This window comes from Pneumocystis jirovecii (genome assembly GCF_001477535.1).
Source record: "Pneumocystis jirovecii RU7 chromosome Unknown supercont1.3, whole genome shotgun sequence".
NCBI lineage: Eukaryota > Fungi > Ascomycota > Pneumocystomycetes > Pneumocystales > Pneumocystaceae > Pneumocystis > Pneumocystis jirovecii.
In genome coordinates this window covers 151,234-173,407 of record NW_017264777.1, presented here as the reverse complement: position 1 = coordinate 173,407, position 22,174 = coordinate 151,234, and the positions used below count along the sequence as shown (strand labels likewise).

At 36.6% G+C, this 22,174-nt stretch overlaps 13 protein-coding genes across 13 annotated transcripts; 6 read left to right on the top strand and 7 right to left on the bottom strand.

Annotated features, from left to right (window-relative positions):
* T551_00695 (uncharacterized protein) lies at window positions 1–1,212 on the bottom strand (the record flags this gene model as incomplete). The annotated part of the gene is made up of 7 exons (XM_018372959.1): window positions 1–105; window positions 153–290; window positions 333–500; window positions 547–736; window positions 775–791; window positions 835–909; window positions 961–1,212. 7 exons carry the CDS (start codon window positions 1,210–1,212, stop codon window positions 1–3), a joined length of 945 nt encoding a protein of 314 aa, XP_018230705.1.
* Window positions 1,213–1,524: 312 nt separating this feature from the next.
* On the top strand, window positions 1,525–2,778 carry T551_00694 (uncharacterized protein; the record flags this gene model as incomplete). Its single annotated transcript, XM_018372958.1, has 5 exons — window positions 1,525–1,872; window positions 1,914–2,042; window positions 2,089–2,215; window positions 2,255–2,437; window positions 2,480–2,778. The coding sequence occupies 5 exons, from the start codon at window positions 1,525–1,527 to the stop codon at window positions 2,776–2,778; spliced, it is 1,086 nt and encodes a 361-aa protein (XP_018230704.1).
* A 609-nt stretch (window positions 2,779–3,387) lies between these two features.
* Window positions 3,388–4,589, bottom strand: T551_00693 (mitochondrial 54S ribosomal protein YmL3; the record flags this gene model as incomplete). The annotated part of the gene is made up of 4 exons (XM_018372957.1): window positions 3,388–3,519; window positions 3,561–3,821; window positions 3,863–4,464; window positions 4,517–4,589. 4 exons carry the CDS (start codon window positions 4,587–4,589, stop codon window positions 3,388–3,390), a joined length of 1,068 nt encoding a protein of 355 aa, XP_018230703.1.
* A 142-nt stretch (window positions 4,590–4,731) lies between these two features.
* Window positions 4,732–5,129, top strand: T551_00692 (uncharacterized protein; the record flags this gene model as incomplete). The annotated part of the gene is made up of 5 exons (XM_018372956.1): window positions 4,732–4,742; window positions 4,784–4,797; window positions 4,857–4,881; window positions 4,927–5,047; window positions 5,097–5,129. The coding sequence occupies 5 exons, from the start codon at window positions 4,732–4,734 to the stop codon at window positions 5,127–5,129; spliced, it is 204 nt and encodes a 67-aa protein (XP_018230702.1).
* A 104-nt stretch (window positions 5,130–5,233) lies between these two features.
* On the bottom strand, window positions 5,234–10,256 carry T551_00691 (uncharacterized protein; the record flags this gene model as incomplete). The annotated part of the gene is made up of 6 exons (XM_018372955.1): window positions 5,234–5,407; window positions 5,451–7,839; window positions 7,887–8,341; window positions 8,383–8,583; window positions 8,624–8,900; window positions 9,787–10,256. The coding sequence occupies 6 exons, from the start codon at window positions 10,254–10,256 to the stop codon at window positions 5,234–5,236; spliced, it is 3,966 nt and encodes a 1,321-aa protein (XP_018230701.1).
* Window positions 10,257–12,436: 2,180 nt separating this feature from the next.
* On the bottom strand, window positions 12,437–12,661 carry T551_00690 (small nuclear ribonucleoprotein Sm D1; the record flags this gene model as incomplete). Its single annotated transcript, XM_018372954.1, has 1 exon — window positions 12,437–12,661. The coding sequence occupies one exon, from the start codon at window positions 12,659–12,661 to the stop codon at window positions 12,437–12,439; it is 225 nt and encodes a 74-aa protein (XP_018230700.1).
* A 281-nt stretch (window positions 12,662–12,942) lies between these two features.
* Window positions 12,943–13,334, top strand: T551_00689 (uncharacterized protein; the record flags this gene model as incomplete). The annotated part of the gene is made up of 2 exons (XM_018372953.1): window positions 12,943–13,151; window positions 13,196–13,334. The coding sequence occupies 2 exons, from the start codon at window positions 12,943–12,945 to the stop codon at window positions 13,332–13,334; spliced, it is 348 nt and encodes a 115-aa protein (XP_018230699.1).
* Window positions 13,335–13,376: 42 nt separating this feature from the next.
* On the bottom strand, window positions 13,377–13,971 carry T551_00688 (40S ribosomal protein S26; the record flags this gene model as incomplete). Its single annotated transcript, XM_018372952.1, has 4 exons — window positions 13,377–13,427; window positions 13,467–13,657; window positions 13,702–13,822; window positions 13,903–13,971. The coding sequence occupies 4 exons, from the start codon at window positions 13,969–13,971 to the stop codon at window positions 13,377–13,379; spliced, it is 432 nt and encodes a 143-aa protein (XP_018230698.1).
* Window positions 13,972–14,054: 83 nt separating this feature from the next.
* T551_00687 (4-hydroxybenzoate polyprenyl transferase) lies at window positions 14,055–15,842 on the bottom strand (the record flags this gene model as incomplete). Its single annotated transcript, XM_018372951.1, has 5 exons — window positions 14,055–14,214; window positions 14,254–14,372; window positions 14,543–14,682; window positions 14,723–14,808; window positions 15,337–15,842. The coding sequence occupies 5 exons, from the start codon at window positions 15,840–15,842 to the stop codon at window positions 14,055–14,057; spliced, it is 1,011 nt and encodes a 336-aa protein (XP_018230697.1).
* A 535-nt stretch (window positions 15,843–16,377) lies between these two features.
* Window positions 16,378–17,032, top strand: T551_00686 (uncharacterized protein; the record flags this gene model as incomplete). The annotated part of the gene is made up of 4 exons (XM_018372950.1): window positions 16,378–16,395; window positions 16,438–16,548; window positions 16,595–16,737; window positions 16,894–17,032. The coding sequence occupies 4 exons, from the start codon at window positions 16,378–16,380 to the stop codon at window positions 17,030–17,032; spliced, it is 411 nt and encodes a 136-aa protein (XP_018230696.1).
* Window positions 17,033–17,330: 298 nt separating this feature from the next.
* T551_00685 (uncharacterized protein) lies at window positions 17,331–18,385 on the bottom strand (the record flags this gene model as incomplete). The annotated part of the gene is made up of 3 exons (XM_018372949.1): window positions 17,331–17,524; window positions 17,568–18,055; window positions 18,096–18,385. 3 exons carry the CDS (start codon window positions 18,383–18,385, stop codon window positions 17,331–17,333), a joined length of 972 nt encoding a protein of 323 aa, XP_018230695.1.
* A 1,202-nt stretch (window positions 18,386–19,587) lies between these two features.
* On the top strand, window positions 19,588–20,550 carry T551_00684 (uncharacterized protein; the record flags this gene model as incomplete). The annotated part of the gene is made up of 2 exons (XM_018372948.1): window positions 19,588–19,809; window positions 20,164–20,550. 2 exons carry the CDS (start codon window positions 19,588–19,590, stop codon window positions 20,548–20,550), a joined length of 609 nt encoding a protein of 202 aa, XP_018230694.1.
* Window positions 20,551–21,407: 857 nt separating this feature from the next.
* On the top strand, window positions 21,408–22,013 carry T551_00683 (uncharacterized protein; the record flags this gene model as incomplete). The annotated part of the gene is made up of 1 exon (XM_018372947.1): window positions 21,408–22,013. The coding sequence occupies one exon, from the start codon at window positions 21,408–21,410 to the stop codon at window positions 22,011–22,013; it is 606 nt and encodes a 201-aa protein (XP_018230693.1).
* Window positions 22,014–22,174: the final 161 nt, after the last annotated feature.

Here is a 22,174-nt window from a genome sequence, read left to right as displayed (position 1 = left end):
TTAATACATATCTTCTGACTGCCATTGAATAGCGTTTTCGGACTCGACAGATCCCGCAAAATACTTTTTGACAATATATATAAGAACTTTATAATCTAATTCCATCTTAAAGAGATTAATTTTTAAAATATTAGTTAAAGTATTATATATACATGTCTTCCAGGGATTGTTATATGAACAAGTGCATTTTTTTCATCGAGCAATTTGAGACCTATCCAGTCCTCTTGATATATTGGCCTATCTCTTAAATATATAACTTCATTTGTTAGACTATTATAATCATTAAAACCCTATTTAAATTAGAAAGTATAAAAAAATAACATTATCAGTACACAGCTTTCTTTTGGTATAATTAGAAAATCATCCTTAAATTCAACCATAACAAAATTATTCAATGAAGCTAAATTTTTAGCATATGTAGCATTTTTAGCTTCTTTTTCATTATTAATATCAGCCAAAAAGGAATTATGTTCCAAATAATCATCCATATTCTCAGGATCCTAAAAGAAAAATATCAATTTAATATCTCCATTGAAATGGAAAAACTTTGTAATATTGCACAGGAACAATATTAGTTTTTACCCAATGAGACCATAAACCATGTTTAACTAGATAGCTCGCTGCTTTACAAATATAAACACCAGGGGGGCAATAAAAATCAGATATTCCACTATGTGGGGTACCAAATGTAATAAAATTAACAACCGGAGGCAAATTATAACGTTCAATATATGCTCTATAAAATTAGATAGATCACAAATCTAAAACAAAAACCTCAAAAACAATCCACCCTATAAAAATCAGCTATAGTTAAATTTATAGCAACAAATGTACTTGACTAAACCCAATAGCATTAAATCCATCCTTCAATTCTTCAATACTCGATAGCTGTTGTGATACAAAATCAACCTTTAGTCATTTTCAGAAACTCCTATTCAACTAATAATACTCATTAATAACCTGATCATTAACATTTCCAAAAAATCCGCCATTTTTATCATTCAAAGAATATTCATCTAAATAAACTGAATGAACGTATGTATTTAACAATTCAGAAAGAATATCAATAATTTCTTGCATTCCCTCTGAGTTATAGCTATCGCCCAATCCATGCCATATGACAACTGGAAGCTCTGTTTTTTGTATATTTTGTATATTTTGCAAAACAGCAAAAACAGAAAGAAAAAAAACAAAAAAAAAACAAAAAAACATCCTGAAACAAAGAAAGGAATTATCCTTATAAAAAATCAAATTTTAGTTCGTATTTTTGAATAAATATATGTTTATTTTTTTAAAGTTTTAAAACTTAAATTTAATCACGATACGTAAGAACATTTTTTGTATTATAAGTATCTTTCTATACATATATTTACATATTATACATATTAAAGTAAGAAAAATACGATATAAAAAATAAAAATATTGTCTATTTATGGCTATATATGACTTGTAAGTGTTTATTAATGCAAATTAGTTTTTAAAATAAGATTTAGATAAGATATTAAATTAAATATTTGAAGAAAAATGGCATATTCAGCTTCAGACACACAAGAATTGCCTTTTAATGATGACAAGTATCCTGTTGCAGTACAGCTTTCATGGCCATATTTTTCTACAAAACAAGTTGCTTCATTATCAGCCAGTTCCCGATCATCATCACTTTCTGAGAGTAAAGAGACTCAAATCAGGTTTCAAGCATGCACATGGATATATCATGTTGGAAGGAGTATGAAATTGTCTGTTTCTGCGTTTTTTCTGATCAAATTAAGTACTAATATACTTAACAGCCCTATACGAACTATCGGAAGTGCAATGATAATATATCATCGATTTCATTTATTCAATCCTATGTCAGAGTTTTCATATATTGTAGTAATACTTTCATAAATCAAAGAAATAATTAATATCAACAGGATACAGCAGCTGCATGTCTGTTTGTAGCATGTAAAATGGAAGATACGTCAAAAAAGTTGAAAGATATTCTTATAGCTAGTTATAACCTAAAGCACCCAAATGGACCAGATATATCATTTGAAAGCCAAGTATTTTCTCATATATATAAATGTAAAACTGAGTTATTTTTATAAGACAATAGAAGAGCAAAAAAAAAGAATTATTGGTTTAGAGAGAATGGTTTTAGAAACTTCTTGTTTTGATTTTCGACAACGTCATCCACAACCTTATATTATTAAATTTGCACGGCATTTAAAGCGTAGTATGATCTTTTAACTAAATAAATACTCATTTATAAAAGTTTCTAAAGAAATAGCTCGAAAAGCATGGGATATAAGCATTGATTCATATAAAACATTTTCACCTCTTAAATTTCCTCCACATTGCATTGCTTTAATGGCACTTGTTCTTTCATCAATATTACTTGAGCAGCCTTTTGAAGATGCATACGAAAAATTCATGGTAAAAAAAGAAACACTTATTAGTTAGTATTTTTTTGAGCTTTTCTATTTATTTAAACATTTAGAAGATGCCTTATGTGATATTCTTGATTTATATATTCACCATAGACATGTTACTATTGTGGGTCATGATACTGACGTTAGTAAATTTATGATTATTCAAATTTCTCTCAATAAATTTCATAAATCTTCAGAAATATCTTTAAAAGATACAACAACTAATGTAGAATTTTCAGCCCTTCCCTTTCGAATTGGAATTATTAGCGATAAAGGAACAGTACGTTTCATTTTAGATCATCAACGGGAAAAGAATGAGTCAGAAGCCTCTAAAACTAAAAATACAAAAAAAATAAAATCATATTAGTTTTTTAAATTATAACATGGGAATCATACTTAATTTTTGATTTTATAATTTAATGATTTTATACGTAAATTATCTGTAAATTAAATACTATGTCTGAGTAAAGCTATTTATAGCATTGAAAAAAAGAAAAACGTAAGAATTATTAACCATTATAATTTTTTTAAAAAAATTATATTAAAATAAATACCATTTTATAATTAATAACTAATAAATATTAATAAAATTAGGTTTACACAATATTGAATATAATGCATTCTAATGATTATAACTTTATCTTAATATAATACCATATAATTACTCTAAAAACAATTTATTTAAATTCTATCTTTTATAGATTCTTTAAAACCGATTTTAAACTCGTTTTTATAAAAATGAAAACAATTAAAACATTATCATTTTATGTCATTAATTCCATATCATTGGAAACATACAAAACCAATCTTGGTTTTTATTCAAAAGCATATAAACATTCCCAAATATTACAAACATCAAAATATTTTTCAAAATAAAATTCTAATCAAAACCTAACTATAATAAAAAAGAAACTAAAATAATCCAACATAACATTAATGTACAAAATATGGGCCATCTAATTATTTCCATAACCATTCATACTACAACCTCTCCGCAATCTATGTATACAGGAGTATATATTTCTTTACTGTTCTCAAGAGTTTTGCTAGGACGATCAAACTCTTTTGACTCATATAAATACCATGCTTTAAGAGCATTAACTGATGCCTACAGCAATGTTAAATATTTAACACAACATCTTAAATTACAATATGTTTAGCCTCTTTTAAACTAGATCCATGTCCTTCTCCCAATTTTTCATGTCCAGAATATACACCTACTACGAATAAAGGTGAACTACTACATCGGCCAGTCTCTGCAATTAACCGTGATACAGGTGGTTTTAACTTTTGACGAGAACAAAGCATAGATAATTCTCGAGTAGGTTGATCAAATGAAAACAAAGAAGCAATAGAAAGGTATCTTGAAATTATATGATCATTAACAAAAACTCTAGCATTTTCAAGGCCCTAAAAATTAACAAAACAATTATTACTTATATTAAACTTACACAATGCAGATAAACACCCCCAATAATTGATTTCACCACTCTGGAAACAGCAACTTCATCAATGTGATCTCTTGAAAACGGACTATGATCCGGTGTCCATCCTGTTCTTTTAAATACAAGCATCCCGTTCTTCGCTTCTGACAAAATCTCAAAAACAATATGATGAAGCTCACTTTCCGATGACTCATGCATTATTCTAATCTCCTTATCACTCATTTCAATACCCCATTCTCTACCAATTCTTGCTAAAGCTTTAAATCCACAATATCCCCACATGGCTGCCTTAAGAATATTGTATGGTAAACGAGGCCAACGTGCTATTAAATACTCCAATACATAATACTTCATAATACTCGTCCCAAGAACAGAAAGACTCTCATTGTTCGGTGCAAATTTTATTCCAGATGTAATTTGAGAATCAACAAATGCTCTAACAAGAGTAGACTTGGAAAACTGCAATCCCAGTTTCAACCGAGCATGAAGAGCAAATAACTTAGGTGAAACATTATCTTCAAACTTAAAAATATCCGTTTCTATGTTATTTCTGCTTGTATTATCTAGTGAACTAACATTTACCATATATCTTTTTTGAAACATAAATCCTGTTTAAAAACACAATTAGAAATGCTCAAAAACAAAAAATATTATATATACCATTGTTATTACTGATATTTAACCGAAAAAACAAACAGGTAACAGCTCCTCTTCCCTTGATTTTTATATTCATTTTTATACATATTTTTATATTTGACTAACGTCGAATCTTAAAAAAATAAAAATATCTTAATGGTATGTTTTATTCAAAAAAGCTAATTTAAAGAAATAATTAATAAAAACAAAGGGAGATCACCGTTATCCTTTTCCTAAGGATGTATGGTATGTCTGGAAAACTTTTAATTAACAACTTATTAACTTTTATAGGTCACCTTCAGGAGGTAATAAATAACATTTTTTCCAAGATAAACATAATGTTTTCTTTCTCCAACACATCTAGGATGGTGGTGCTACCCTAAAAAATGGTTTGAACTGCCCAACAAATATTTCATATTTTATTTTGTTTGTAGGAAATCAAATACAGCTATTTGTATTACAGGAATGTCACTTATTGTTCTTTGGATCTGGAAAGTCAGTGCGGAAAAAGAATGGAGATACCGTCAGCCATCAAGATGGATTCCTTCTTCGATGGTAACCCAATAAAAATACAAACCAAGATTTACTGAAATAAAATGTATAGTGGTGCAAACAGCTAAAAGAAACAAAGTCATAATTCATTATGTGCAACTTTTATATATTTAAACCGTTCTTGCTCATCATGTTGAAAAAATATATTTAACAAACATTTTCAGTGCACCTAATAATATAAAATTTATTTTACATATCTTTTCCACAACTTTTTGTAAAATAATAAACCAACAAATTCTGTTGGCCATGTGTAAGCCCATGTAATAAATCAAATATTTCTATGGAATCCTTGATAACGCTATTTACCGATATACATACAGTTACACACTCTTTTCGAATTTCTGGATTTCCATCATTTATTGCCTAAAAACAATGAATCAAAAAAGAAAAAAATTAAATAATATACTTTAATAACCAATGGTGGAATCTTTTCGAGGTATTGGTCTAACTCTGATCTTTCCAACTTCTTAATAAATATTGCTAAAGATGATAAACATATAACTATATTTGACTGCTTTAAAAGATGTTTCTTTGACTCATCATCACTATCATAAACGTACGGCTCCAAATATGATAAGAATGCGGCGACTCCTTTCAATGGCTCAAAATGAAATACGATGTCAAATACCATCTCTTCTATTGCACATATGATACGATTATTATTAGAATCATCCGAATGAAACTTAAGAAGATAATCAAATACACTCGATATATGGTTGTTAAAGTACACTTTTTGATGATCAAAAAGATATTTTAAAAGCAAAAGTCCCTGAATCTTCAATTCTAAAACGGAATCTTCTGCCATAAATTTAAGCAAAGCGTTTAGCAAAGAACTAAACAAAGTTCCTGACACCCAAATATCGCCTTTTTTAGAATCATCTGTGACGTCATCATGATTTTCCACATTTAACTCAAGAGCATGTTCTTTTGAAATACATATTAATTTCCTAAACGCATAGGAATCCATATCATGATTTTCAAGCCTTTCAACGATATTACTTAATAATTTAATAGTCTCATCTATAGCTTTTGGAAGTGGAGTGGTTGGTATTTTTTTCATATATTTACGAAACCATAAACCTGAATCCTTAGAAAAATTATCATCTTTTATTGAAATATCCAAATTTTCTTGTTTTCCTGAATCAGATGTTGATAACAATTCAAGAGGCTGTACAGAAGAATCATTCTCTATTTGATCATTTTTATCATTCGGCGCCTTCGAATTATCAGACTTAATAGGATCCTGAGTGATTAAAGTAGAATCAACACTAACAAAAGCAGAAGGATCAGAAGAGGCAGATAAACCTTTACTTGTTTTATGATTTGAAAGATGAAGTTTAGGTATTTGAATCATGGTCATATCCTCAAAATTCATTTGTGTTGCAGAATTTTCTTCAAAAGGATCTATATAAGCATCTGAATATTTAACAGATTGTGATTCTAAAGATGATGAAGAATGTTGTTCATTATCATTATCATCTACTTTAACATGGCTAACCGTAGGTATACTCCCAAGAACATCTTCGATACATGCAACTTTCTCTTCAACTATATAAGGATCTTCCTCAACAACTATTCCCCAAGCATTTTTAAGAGCATTCACAGTTACCTTTTCAAAAGTCTGTAAAACTTTATCAAAAACTCCTTCATTTGCAGTCTGAAGAGACTTTAACAATACAGTCAAAGGACCATAATTTATAGAGGTTGGCTTAGTATTATTAATCATAGGTACAAGACGATTCACATAAAATTTAAAATTCGAAACATCATTAAAATATGAATTTCCATCTCCTCCATTCTTTATATTTTCATTATGACGTTCAACCAATTCATTCATCCATAAAAGAACACCATGTATAATTTTTCGTTTCTGAGATGTAGTAAATATAGAAGCAGAAAGCTTCTTAGGCACAACACCAGATAATCCCATAGTTGTAAGAACTTTTGACAACAATTCAGCAGCATCAACATCACTAATCATTTTCTTAACAGCAGGAAGACATGCTCTTACAATATCATGACCACGTTCGGTATCATCTGTTTCACTTAACAAAAGAATCCTTGGAACAATATTCTCGAAAGGAACAATTTTAGCTATTTCTACAATAACTTCAGGAGCCATTAAATGATTAACGACTTCTGGTTGTGAATCATTCAAAAGTTTTTGGAAAGTTGATGCTAATATATCATTCGGAGGAAGTGTGGGGAGTTTCTTGTTATCATAATTAGGAGGTACCTTTTTTGCCAATAAACATGCAACAGTAATGATTCCTTCAACACGCATATGCCAATCTGGATGCACAAGTTGTTCAACAATTGTAAGTTTCCTAGGTGATGAGCGAGATGTCCCAGATAGCGATTTTCCAAATAAAGAGGGTGTTGTAAGTGCGGGTTTCGGAGGAGATGTTCCACATCGTGACTGACTCGGTGATATATGAACTTGATTCGATGTTGTACTCAATGACTGCTCTTGAACGGGACTGTCAGGTCTTTTAATAGTGATTTTAGAAGGACATCCATAACGTTGAGGAAGACCAAGACCATGGCGAATTGGGCCCGAAGAAAGGCCTGATAATCCATGTACTATACTTGAAACATCGTCTTGTTTTTTATTAAATATATTTGTTGCTTTTGCTAAAGGCTTTTTTGAAAGACTCTTTCCTTTATTGGGAAAAACATTCTGTACCGAATCTTGAGACTTTTCATGACCATTAACCAATTTTGACGATATATTTAAACTCTGAAATACTTTATCAAACTGTTTGCGTACAACAGGATCCAAACTCAATATCAAACTAGCGTAATTAAATTCATATTGTTATACTTTTCAAAAATACAGTACCTTTGAGTACGATCCGGCCATATTTCAGAAAAACACCGCAATACATCTCTCATTCCAGTGCGAACAACAGAATTTGCATCTGAAATCCCATTTTTTATAACCTTTTCCATTATATCAAGTCCTCCAGAGTTTTCCATATATGTTTTTGACTCAACATGAGCTTCGAGTAAGGTACGCAACCACCCTGCAGCGTACTGCCTAGTCGACGGATTTTTGTCTTGTGATGCAATCAAAAGCTGCTGGACAATTTTCGGATGATATGAAACATTGGCAATCAATACGCTAACAATAACCTGAGCCGTTCGTGAGATAATTTTCTTGGTTAATCCACTGATTCGAATAAGATTGGTAAGAAGTATTTCAACTGATTGATCGATAGCTGGGCCTACAACAATCGCCACGTCTTTGATAAACTGAAGACCAGCAAGACTAAGCGTTGTCCGGAGTGAACTTATCTACAAATGGTTAGACAACAAATTGACACCCATCGCCATACGGCTTTGATTATCCCATCAACCAGCATCTTAAAGCCCGAAATAAATACAGAAGAATATTCTTTGTAAATATTTCCACGAAGCAATGCACGCAGACGCATCATATGTTTTTCACGAATCATCCAATTGTTATCTGTCTCTTTACCCTCGAACGAAGAGAGCATTTCCTGAATCTCTGTCTCCAATTCCTTAGCAGAATGCACCTAAACACATTAAATCATGCAGCCTCTCTCATCAATGTACCCAAGCGGCATCCATCTGCTCCATTTCCGTACCACACATACTTGAAATGTAGTTTGATGAAAAATTCGATGTACTTGCAATACTTTCATTATATATCCTGCGTGAAGAAACATTTGTTGTATCATTATCATATGTATTTTCTGATCCACGAGACGATGCAAAATCATTATCACCCTGCAGCTGCAGCTGATCAAGGATATATGAGACAAGCTTTTTGCGTACGTGCTGCTCAACAAGCTCTCGTTTGAGTTCCAACTTTGCATAACTTGATGCATTCCTAAACAAGAATAAGCTCCATCTATACCACATCAATTGCAGCAACGCAGATCCACTTTGCAGCCATTCCAGTGCCTCCTAATGTACCAAAAGCACGCTTCAGTGCTATATTCTGCTGCACACCCGTGCAGATCCATAGCCCACTTGGGTGCAGACGGACGTGGCTCAAAAATATACATAAAAGTGCCGCCCAAAAAGGCCTATCGCTGCCTAAATACTGTCTGAGCGCTGTCCAAAGGCGGTCCACTCGTCCACTGCTCTCTATGGACTTTTTGCCAAAACATGCCTCTGACTACGCCATAGACGCTACTGCTCGGTCTCTTGTGCAACACAAAATACACAAAATAGACAAAACCAACACATGTACGCATCAAATAGATTCTATGCACCGCCTTTCTGCCCGCTGCACCCGCTCAGCCTATGCACTGCACACAGCACCCCTGCACAACATGCATCCTATACAGCACTAATGTATACAATGTATATAGCGCACATATAGCGTATATAGCGTATATAGCATATATAGCATATATAACATATATAACGTATATAGCGTATGTAGCGCATAGAGTGCATATAGTGTACATAGTGTAGAGTGTACACATGCAGCGCACATACAGCTACACTGCACACTACAACATACACACCGCATACACATCGCATATACACCGCATATACACCGCATACATACTGAATATACAGTATATACGCTGCATACGCTGCACACCGCAATGCACTCCACACAGCGCACACTACGCATATGCACAGGATATGCACAGCGTGAGCCGCATATATAGCGTATGCTGCGTCAGTGCATACACTCCACACACCGCACATACACTGCACGTGCATACACTGCACGCGTTGCACCTGCGCCGCCGACCTACCTGAACACCTCGACGACTGCACGCTTTGCTGCTTCCCGCACACTCTCGTTTGCGTCCTCGAGCAGCCGGACCATTCCCCCCACAAAGCCTCTCTGTGCAGTCCCTGCCTGTACCCGCTCCACCCACTGCACCGCCTGTTCGCGGACGTGCCAGCTGCGCGACCCGAATCCCTGGTCGCGGATGCCGCGCTCAACGTCAGCTGGCGCTGCACGCCAGACATGCGTCAGCGCACTGTGCGCGGCCTCGCGCGCCTTGTCGCGGGGGTCGCCGAGCCGCTCAACAAGCAGCGGGACGAGTGTCGCGGCAGCCGTTCGCAACCGCGCTGCATCCTGCAGAGCGACACGCTTAACCAAGTGCCCGAGACACGTCAGACACTCAACACTAAGCACCGGACTGCCCGCAGAGAGACCCGTCCTCAGAGCATCGATGAGTGCAGGAAAGGCATCGAGCTGGGCATGAGCATACAGCATACACACGCGGGAACTCACAGATACGTCGTTGCGCTTGATAAAGCGCTTGAGAGCAGCCACAGCGTCGACCTTGCGCTCATAGGAAGTGGAGCGGAAGGCGTCGTAGAGGGTTTGGGCGTCTTTTGCCGACATTGGTCGTTGGGAGTCGGAGCATCGCGACAACGCCCGGCGCACAGCATAAGTCATGCCAGCGCTGCATGCGCATAACCAGTGTGCATAGCACTGTGCAGCGCATTAACGCATGCAACGCGCATATAACGTATACAGCGCACTGCACATACTGTGCATACACTGCGCATATATGACGCATACATAGCGCATATAGTCGGCTGAGTGCATACGCTGTGTATATACGATGCGTATACTATGTATGTGTACAGTATATATAGGATGTGCGGCGCATGTGCAACGCGCAGCATGCACGTTGTGTCGCAGTATATACGCAGTGTCTGTGTGCAGCTGTGCAGCTGTGCAGTATATACACACAACATGCATAACGCATACACTGCACATGTGCTATACATATATGCTATGCATATGTACTATGCGTATGTGCTATACATACACTGTATACACTGTATGCTATGCGTATGTGCTGTATACAGTATGTATGCGTGTTGTATGCTCAGCGTATGCGCAGCGCCTGTTGTGCAGTGTATGCATGCAACACAGTGCACACAACACATTGCATAGTATACGGTATTACTTTATAGACTGCAAATATATGCCGCACACAGATGCATATGTAGCACAGTATACATGCTATGTCGCGTTGTATGCGCGCTCTATGCGGAGTGTATGCAGTGTGTATTGCGTGTATGCACTGTACACAGCTGTGCCTGACACGCATACAGTGCGCATATAGTGCATACAGTGCGGATACATATATGCAGTGCTACAGATGCATTTGTATGCAACATAAAGTATATGCGTTATGTATACACTATATATGCGCACTGTATGCACAACGCGTATGGCATAGGGCGGTGTACGCGCTGTATATGCACGTTATATACGGAGTGTATGCGGAATGTATACGCTGTATATACATTGTGCGCGCTGTGATGCACAACACAAGCACACTGCACAGCATGCAATGCACAGCATATATGGTGGTGTATATAGCACATGTGTACAGCATACACGCATTATATACATAGTGTACATGCATTATATGCATATCTGCTGACCATATGCTATACGTGTTGTATATATGTTATATATGCTATATACACTGACTATGCATTATATGCATTATATGCATTGTATGCATTGTATGCATTGTATGCATTGTATGCTGTATATGTAGAGCGTGTGCTCTGTGTATATACACACTGTGTTGTATGCACAGTATATACGTTATGTGCGCAGTATATGCACACTGTATGCGCTGTACACGCATTATATATTGTACACGTTGCGTGCAGTGCGTGCAGTGTGTTGTGTTTGCGGTGTGTACGTTATACATAGTGTAGCACTGCGTGTCCATGGCGTATGCACGTTATACATATATGCACACGGTTTGCACATACTAAGCATAATTGCAGCACCAATTTGCGTTGTATACATAGTGTGTGCATTGTATATGCAATGTGCTCAGCAGATACGCCATAACGCATACTTGTGCTGCACTGTGCTCGCAACATGATATATGCATCATATATGCACTCTACGTATATACAGTGTATGCACACTGCATTTCCATATGCACTCTGCACTCTGCTATATATACTGTATACATGTTGCATGTATATATACTGTCTATACAGTATATATAGAAAAGTGCAGAATGCATGCAATGCACACGGCATATATAGCGCACATGTAATATATAGTTATGTGTGCCACGTCTGTAGAAACACATATATAGCATATATTGCACACCTAGCTATGGATATGCTATGGATATGCTGTGCATAATGTATGCAACACATAACAAACATATAACACACTATCCACACTGTATACATACACACATAGTACACATATATAGACATATATATACACGTATACATACATATACAGACACATACACACATACACATATATATGTACATATATATACTGTAACATAAATATTATACATATGGCACAGCAGTGCACTGAAATCAAAGCTGATAAGCCGGCACAGCCGGCAAACAGCATTAGAGAGCCCAATACGCCCAATAAGCAGCAAACTACTAGAAACCACGAGCAGTACGTGCTCTGCGTGGGCCGCCACGGCCACGACCGCGGCCACGGCCACGAGCCATAAGTGCATCCTTCTTTTTCTGCTTAGGCTTTGGTGCATCGTCGATTAAAAGAGTGTCGAGAGGAAGACTATCGGGAAGAATAAAATAGCGGATATTGCTGCCGCGGATACTAAGTGTCTCAAGAGTGACGGGGGAGCGGGAACGCACTGTCATCTTTGCATTTTTAAGATGAGTGTTCATAAGTACGTCGACAGAGGTGACAGTGCCACAGACAATGGTTCCTAGAAGCCAGTAAGCGGCCAAATACGGCAAATACAGGGCGCACAAGGCGCATATAATGCACCATATAATGCATGGAAACGCATATACCGCGCATACACCACGCATATATGCCGCATATAGCACACCGTGTATATGCACTATGCATACACTGCGCATACACTACGCATATACAACGCATACAACGCACACAGCGTATACATACTATATGCACAATGCATGTGCAGCCATACAGTGCACATAGAATGGGTAAAATGTATACACAGCATAGACGGTGCAGTGTGATAATGGAAAGACATACCGTTCTTAAGCTCGACAGAGACCGTTTCATTTGTCAATTTCATAAGAAACCTGCAACAATCAGCGGTGTTTTTGAGCGCATACAACACACCTTACGAGCTTCATTTTTGTCTGCACTGAATAGGTCTGCCTCGGGCCGTTGCCATGGCGCGGACACGGCGTTTCTAGGGAACGTTGCCATGGCATACCTGAGGACTACGGAAGCGCAACAAGCAGAAGATGGGCAAAGGCAGCAATAGTGATTGGGAGAAAAATACACAAAACAGAAGAGAAAAAGCACAAAGAAGGAGAAGACAGGCTGTGTTAAAAATCCATGCACGAAAAACCAGTGAAACACAAAAAACAGCAGCTATGAAATCAGTGCCTTTGCAGCACTTACAGGATTGATTTTCCTTCCGTCCTAAAACATCAGAAATACAGAGAAAAAGAAGCAGACAACCTTGTTATAGCGCTGACGCAGCGGGGGAACACGGATCCGGCGCCCCTCGCGCGAACGGACACGAACAATGTGACTGTGAATGGCACAGGAGACGCAATAGTGAAGCTTGATATACAGCTTCGGCAGTGCATACTCCTGGTACACACTGGCATCTGAAATATCACGAATGGCCGCAGATTCAACAATGTTTCCTGTATAAAAATGAAGTATTATTTTTCACCGGAAGGTATCTTACGTACAGTAAACCGCTTAATAGCCTTGTCCTTTGGCACACACCGTGCACAGTTGGAACAGCGCACCGGCTTTGTATGTCCTCGGCCGTGCTTATTACGTCCATTATTTCTGCGTTTAAACGTCTATCGATTCATGATTAATGTCAAAAATAAAAATACAGAAAAAGCGCTTTTTCTTCAGAGAATAAAGACAATATATATACAATATACGCTCCGTAACTAAGACGTATTCTCTTTCTTTTATCTGCTTTTTCTGCCGCCAAACTCACCATCTTTCGTCCTTACTCGCCTCTCGAAAAAAATCTGCCGCCGTCACCTCGCTCACTTTACCCATTGTCACGTGACATACACGTGACTATATCCACCAGAGACGCACCGCCCAGTCAACAAGAGCTCCCAGGCCAACCAAAAGGCCTGCATACTTGCTCCGAACAAACCACTTCCAGCAACTCCCAGGATGATCGAGATCCACTGTATATAACATCCAAAATGCGTAAACTGCACTCGTTCCACAGCTGATCACATAAAACAGCCCCGTCTGCCCATTCATATACCCAGAAAGCATCAGTGCACATATCTGAGCTACAGAAAGCATAGAAAGACACGGTTTTGTGTATTTCCCCAACAGCAATGCCATCGAATATACCGCTGCAGACGCATCGTCCTGCTTATCCTGTATGTAATCAGCACGTGACTTTCACGTGACACTACTAAAGAGCAAATGCGCTAGATAGAAATACACAAATAAGCGCAGATAACGCGTTCTGTGTATCTATAATTTCACTCCAATGCCCATTACAATGCCTTCTGGGTCTCAATGTACTGCTATATTTTTGCCATTACCTGGTGAGCATAGACCGTATCGTAGACAATCGTCCATAAAACACCCGACACATATAACGGCAGACACGCCGACCACACAACCTTATCCCAGCCAACAAGAGCAGGCCAACCCATTAAAATCCCCCAATTGAATGTAAAGCCTATCCTGTCAAAAAATTGCTGTATAAAACATGCGTTTACCAAGGACAACCTGTGGGTACCACGTAATCCGCTTCATAAACGGATAAATTGCAACCGGCACAAGCGATGCAGCGCCCAACAACCAACTGGTAGATCAGTAATGCAGAAAAACATGCATCTTCAGCGCATATACACGCAGAAACCACACATACACTATGTTTTAACGTATGTATGCGTTAACACGCTGTACTCACTGCATGCATTGTATATACTGCATATATAATGCACATACTTCTACGCATATATTCCGACATAGCGCATATATGCACTGCAATGTTATAATATACTCAACACAGCATATACACATAAATAACCGTGTATATACACATATCAACGTATATATATACAAATGAGCATATGTATATACATATTAGCATATATATACATACCCACTGTATATACATACAAACCACTATATATATACAAACCAGCGCATACACCGACTACCATATATATACAAATCACCGCGTGTATATATACAAACTATACAAACCTCCATATATATACATATATACACAGAACGCTATATATATGTACCAAATCACAGCATATATACACTAAAACACAGCATATATACACAAATCACCGTATATATGCGCATACAATACACTTACCAGCTGTAATTGAGCTGTGAAAGAACCACTGCTGCAGCTGCAAGCTGAGCCACAAGAAAAACACTTGCTTCTCTGCTGCTAAGCACACCCGCTGCAAGCGGCCGCAGTGCTGTACGTGCTACTCGTGCATCAATCTCCCGATCACACCAGTCATTTACTGTGCATCCAGCTCCACGCATTAGCACTGCTCCTGCACCAAACAGCACAAGCATACGCACAGTCTCATAAGGTGCTACACATTGTGCATATGCTGCCATTCCTATCGACCATGTTGCTGGCAAATATAAAAGCCACGCACCGATAAGGCGATCCCAACGAGCAAGTCGTGTATAATGAGTAAGAGAAGATAAATGTAAAAAAGAAGCTTTTTTTGAAGAATAAAGAGCACAAAAAGAAGTTCTGAAAGGGATAACTAAAGAAGTTTTAAATAAAGACGTTAACGGGGGTTTTTGCTGTATATTATAGAGAGGAAGTATAAGCCGACGGCAGCAGAAGGTTTGGCGCATATTGCAAAGGGTGCACGGTAAAACGAGAAAAGAAGTAAGGTGGAGAATGCAAAAAACAGATAAAAAAGCATATAATAAGGAAAAAAGCACATATAAGAGACAAAGATGCATAGGCAACGCATATATGCAGAAAAACAAGAGCTAACATATATAATTGTATGGAAACAGTGTAACGAAGCATATCGAAATCGTATCGAAAGGGCACATTAGACTCGGAATAAATGCACTCGGTACACACAGAAGCAGGAAACATATAAAGCTCAGAAAAACGCATATATGTGGTAATTTGATGCATATAGGAGGGATATAAGAGGAAAAAAGATCAATATAAAAAGTTTTTGCGCATATATTGCGCATATACACAGTGTTTTCTGCATATAAACGAGATTTACGCATAAAATTGGATCACTGCAAAGCAGGCTATCGATTACAGTATTCGGAATACACTGGGCGGGTATAGAGAGGACAAGAATAACAAAGGCAGGAAGAAGCAGCGTTTTTAAACAGCAAATTTAGCGGGAATCAATAGGATAAAATGTCACAAACAATCTGTGTGCGTTTAATGGGAGAGTTCTGCATTTACTTACACGGGTAGCCAATTGCACATACAACACTAACAGAGCTGTGTGATAGACAGCTAACGCGAGTTTTGGGAGACTCAAGCTATACACAACCAAAGGTGCATGAATGGAATACAGAAATCATAGTTAAAACGAAGAATACAGATTACATAGATACTAATCAATGGATAGAACAGTATATTATCAGCATTAACGCCACTTACACCGCAGTATAAATGGATCTTAACAAGCACAATTATCGAGATTGTCTCGGATACAAAGCGTGGAATGCATGCAGCTCAAGGCGCCTATTGGAATTGTGAAAAAGACGGTAAGTAAAGTATAATGAAAAAGAGACAAAAATGAAATTAAAACATCATAAAGCGCTATTAAAAGATATTTAGGGCGTAAATACGTCTGAATTTGTGTATAACTAGCGCATTTATGACAATACATTATCTATTTGTTTTTACAACTTACATAATCGACAGGAATGCTGTTGCACGAGTGGTCGAACACTCGAATACGCGTGGTACTTGGACTATCATGGATTCACATTTAAATACAGGAATTAAAGGTTATATTGCATATTATACAAAGGAGATGCACAAAAAGCCATTAATTATTTGAATTTTTTTTTTATGATTATTTTTATTTTTAATCTTTGCATATCTATGTCGTGGTCATTAATACATCATTAATATATAATTAACAAATATTTAATGCATTTTGGATATATTCATATTATGATTTCTAATATTGCATCAGTGTCTTTTATAGTACAGGTTTATTATTATGCTTGATACATCTTTGAAATGTCATAATCTTTAAGTCGTAGTCTTTAAGTCATAGTCTTTAATACATTATATTTTATCATTAGTGAGTCATTAGGTCGCTATCAGCTTATTGCATACAAGTCTTGAACAAATTATTTCCGAAGGGGTGTTTCTGTAACGTATTCTACTTTCCGACACTTTTTAACAGGTGATCCTATGGATCCATGGCTGATTGGAGTGCCTATTATTCGCTTAGCACTCTGAATTGTTAAATCAGAAGTATCATGCGTTATTCGATTCTTTTGTGGCGTTTCTAACACTTGAATCTGAACTTTGGCTGTATTTTCTTATAACATTAGCAGATTTACAAGTAAAAAACATGTCTTTACGCTTTACTCGAGTCCGACACACTTCAGTGCCACGAGTTTGTAACGAAGGTAATGATACAGAAGATGTTACATGCAACGAAATGTCATCTATCCTATCAGATCCTTTCCTACCAATTGGTTTCAAAGGCATTTTTATTTCACGGTGCTCAAGAGACTGTTTAGAATTCAAAATACCATCTCTGGAAATGCTCTTAGTATGTTTATCTGTAGAAGAGAAACGTGATGTAACAGAAGAAGCTGTTAACTTAGTTTTTTTATCAAATAATGCCGTTTCAGGACAAAATATAGTACTAGCAGATGTTTTCGAAGAACCAAGAGATACCTTTGAAGACTTGGCAGATACATTAGTCGAGCAAGCATCTGATTTCTCTTTGGTTGATGTTTTGGACTTTTTGGTACGTTTTACTCGTAAAGCATGATAAGAAAAACTTGGCCCACCACACTTGACAGACAACATATTACACACATCAGGAAGTTTAGATGCATAGCTACATATGTCAACAGCTAGTCAAAACTTAAGAAATATACAAAGGTATAACCACTTCTGCACAAAATTGCTTCAATTGATCATTATCCGGTTCCAAGTTAATACTATTGTCATCCAATAAACGTGTGTCACTTAATGCTTGCCAAATACACAATCTGTCGACCAATACATCCAAATACTGTTCAATATTAATCGATTCGTTCTTGGATTGAATTTTCGATTGTTTTTCCAACAAATTTTGCGTCACATCACCCATCTCACGTCGCAAAGAAAGCACTTCTAGTACCAAAATAATCTGCAGCTGAAATCTATATAAATCAATATATATCATGTGGCACCAGCACTCTACTCCCGAATTTTCAACGCTTCAATTTTCTTATCTGCATCGCTTTGATATGATAAAGAACGTTCTTTCTCATTACCGCTGCACCAACGTATAATAAACGGCTGTTCATCTTCATCCACATGCCATTCAGATGCTTCTTCTGGCCATTTATATTCATCTGTATCTCCTTCCTGCCATACCACTACTGACATCATCGGCAACCATTTTTTGAACTTAATTTCTAATTGTGCAGGGGTTCTCAGCAAAGATGACTCAATAAATAAAGACACATCCAAAAGCATCTCTGTATCTGCTTGGCACTGTGTTCTTGCCTTTGTTAAAGCAATTTTTGCAAAGTATGCAAGAGAAACCTACTATGGTAAAAACAAAACAAAAATACACAAAATATAGCATCTTTCACCTTTGAATTATAGAGGATCTCAAAGTACTGTTGTCTCAGCTGCTCCTGCACAGTCTTAATACATATCATCTCTTTTTCCTCTGTCTTAGCCGTATTTTCCATACTCTCTTCGCCATGGCTCAAGTTACCATGGCAACGAATACCCTTGTTCATAATACCGCTCTCCAGCACCTGCATATCTCTTATACTACCAATTGGCGCAACATCCAGCATTTTCTCATCATATTCTGACATATTTGAATCAATCTCATCAGCAGCCTTATGTATTGTCCTTGTTTCTGTATTTTCTTCACACCCCTTTGCTACACTGCCCATCACACCTAACCACTTCTCGACAGATGTCACGTGCATCCCAAACCGACAAAATGCGTATATTCTGCGTCCAACGCGTTCAACCAGCCCATATATTACATGTGTTTCAAGCTGATTTGCATCAAATTTTACAATAAACACATTTCCAGCAGATAATATTTCATCTAATGCAATGCAACGGAAAAAAAGCGGTGCATCACACGCAATACAGTGTCTAGGCACTGTATCGCGCGGAACACGCTCAAGCAGTGTTATATGCAACGTATCTAACCCAGAGATCGGCTAGCAATATCAGCATTTTAAAAAAAAAACAGTTTAATCTGCTGCTATTGCACGGATCTTACATGTATAATAACATCTATTGATTTCTGCTCACTGCATTTTACATGCTCGTTCATACGTACAGCAAACACTCGACGCGTCTAAACGTGTTACGCGACGCGTTCGATTCACGTGCCTACGCGTCACCTGCAGTATGCAGTCAAATACATATAATGAGTATAATACCTATCAAAAACACATTTTAGTAGGTGTTACGGGCTCAATAGCAGCAACAAAGCTATTAGAGCTTGTTACGGGCTTACAGGCTCTTGGTGAGGTGCAAGTTGTATATACATCTGCAGCAAAAAGATTTTTATGTACTGCAAAGCTGAGACAAAGTGGTGTTTCATTATGGACAGACGGAGATGAATGGAATGTATGCAGTTAAGAGAAATGGCGTATAAATGCTTAAAACAAAGGCGCATATACTCGAAGACTCAACACATATATGCTGTTTTACACATATATTAAAGAGTCTGGCGTATATGCATGGCATATATGCATATAATATATGCATATGTTAGTGCGGCACATATATAGCAGTAATCGTATACATATATACGGGACATTGTATGCATATATAGGATGTTATACAGTGTTTTGATGCATATATACAGCGCTTTGGAGGTATATGCGATGCTTTAAACATATATACAGTGTTTATGCGTAGATATATGCAAAAGTCTGCGTTTTGAATTTGCCTCTATATATGCATATACTAACTATACAGCTATGGCAGGAAATTTCGAGTCCAATACTTCATATTGAACTACGGCGATGGGCAGATATACTTGTATTAGCACCATTAACAGCAAATACACTGGCAAAAATGGCAAATGGATTATGCGATAATCTATTAACATGTATATTACGTGCATGGCACCCGAGCCGGCCAATCCTCGCAGCACCTGCAATGAATACATATATGTGGCATCATCCACTAACACAACGCCATATTACATTAATACAAGGCATATTTACATGGATTGAGTGGATTGGCCCTGTTGAAAAACGACTTGCATGTGGTGACGTTGGGATGGGAGGTATGACGGCAGTCACTGGGATTATAGAAAAGACTTCACAAATGCTTGAAAAGGCAGAGAAGGAAAACAATTGATCATATTTGAAAACAAGCTGTTGTATATCGTGTTTATTGCTGTATATTTTTTCTCTATTATTCTCTACATTTAACGGCACCGAACAGTACACCGAAGATAATGCCGTTACAGTTACAGATTCTTATTCGCGAAGTTACTGAGATTACAGCACGGCGATTCCGGTTGATTCAGCATATTACACAAATGTAAGTAACAATTAAAACAAAAACATGACTGTATATGCAAAATGCAAGATAAAGATATATAAAAGCATTGAAGCATAAATTATGCAGAAAACACGGAATATATGCATAGAAAACAGCTATATACACACCAATACCATACATTATAGACACAAGATCTATAGGAGTATGTATAAACAAGAACAGACAAGGACGTATACAAAAAGCATGGAATACTCAATGTTATGGGCTGTATGCACTCTGCATAATATATGCATAGAGTATGTATTGTATGTGTAGTATATGCACTGTATACTGCATATAGATACACTATATACGTCGTGTTCATATTATGCGTCTTATACATATTATGCATATTATACATGGTACATATATACAGTATACACTATATCTAGATTGTATCTACATGTGCACATTATATGCATTATATATACATTGCATATGCGTTCTATGTATATATGTATATATGTGTATATATGTATGTGTATATATGGATTTTGTATCCAATATATACAAGATAGATACAGTCTGCATACACAGTTATGCTCGATTTTTCCTATGCATGCCTGCAGAATCTCTTCAGCTTATGTATTCTATTTAATACTCTAACAGCATCAGGCATGATGGAGATGTATACTGGCTAAATACCGTTTTCCTGGAAAAAAAAGAAATAGATGAGTATTTTAACAAGAAAGCGTTTCAACGCAAGTACAGTTCATCGAAACAGCATACTTTTTATTAATTATAGCAGAATTTATACATATCATGTACTTGGTCATGCATTGTCATCTCTAACACCACCACCAACACCGGGTGGACTTGAGGAATATTTAAAAAATTATCTTTGTATCCTTAATAGCTGGGAAGCAGCAATAACGCGTGATATTGGGACATGGACTCCTCGTATGAAGGCATTTTTCAGTGCACGAGGCTTTAGAAAGAGCAGTTTAGGGATTGAAGGACGAACATTTGAAGAAGAAGAGAAACCATTAATGCTGCCGCATTTGCCGTTCACACCATCATATACGCAAACAGTACTTGCTTTATGTGATTTATTACGTGAAGCATATACAGTAATGACAAATTTTATATCATCAAGTGGAGGTTATAATCGATTTATTGAAACATTCTACAAAGTAGATCATAAAGTAAAAAAAATTCTTGAAGCAATAGCAAAAGAAATGGAAGTTTATGCACGGAAGGCAATACGAAAGGAGCTTGACCATCTTTATTCATTTTCGAAAGAAACAACAGAAACAGGTGCAAATATATTGCTTTAACAGATGCTGGAAATCCTATTTTAAAAGCTAGCGAAATGTACGAACTGAATAATCTTTTTTTGTTAGTCACCTATTAAAATCCAGTGAAATTGCAGCAGTAATAAAATTATGAAATAATTTATTTGCAGTTTCAACAATATTTTTACCAAAGATCTTCAGTC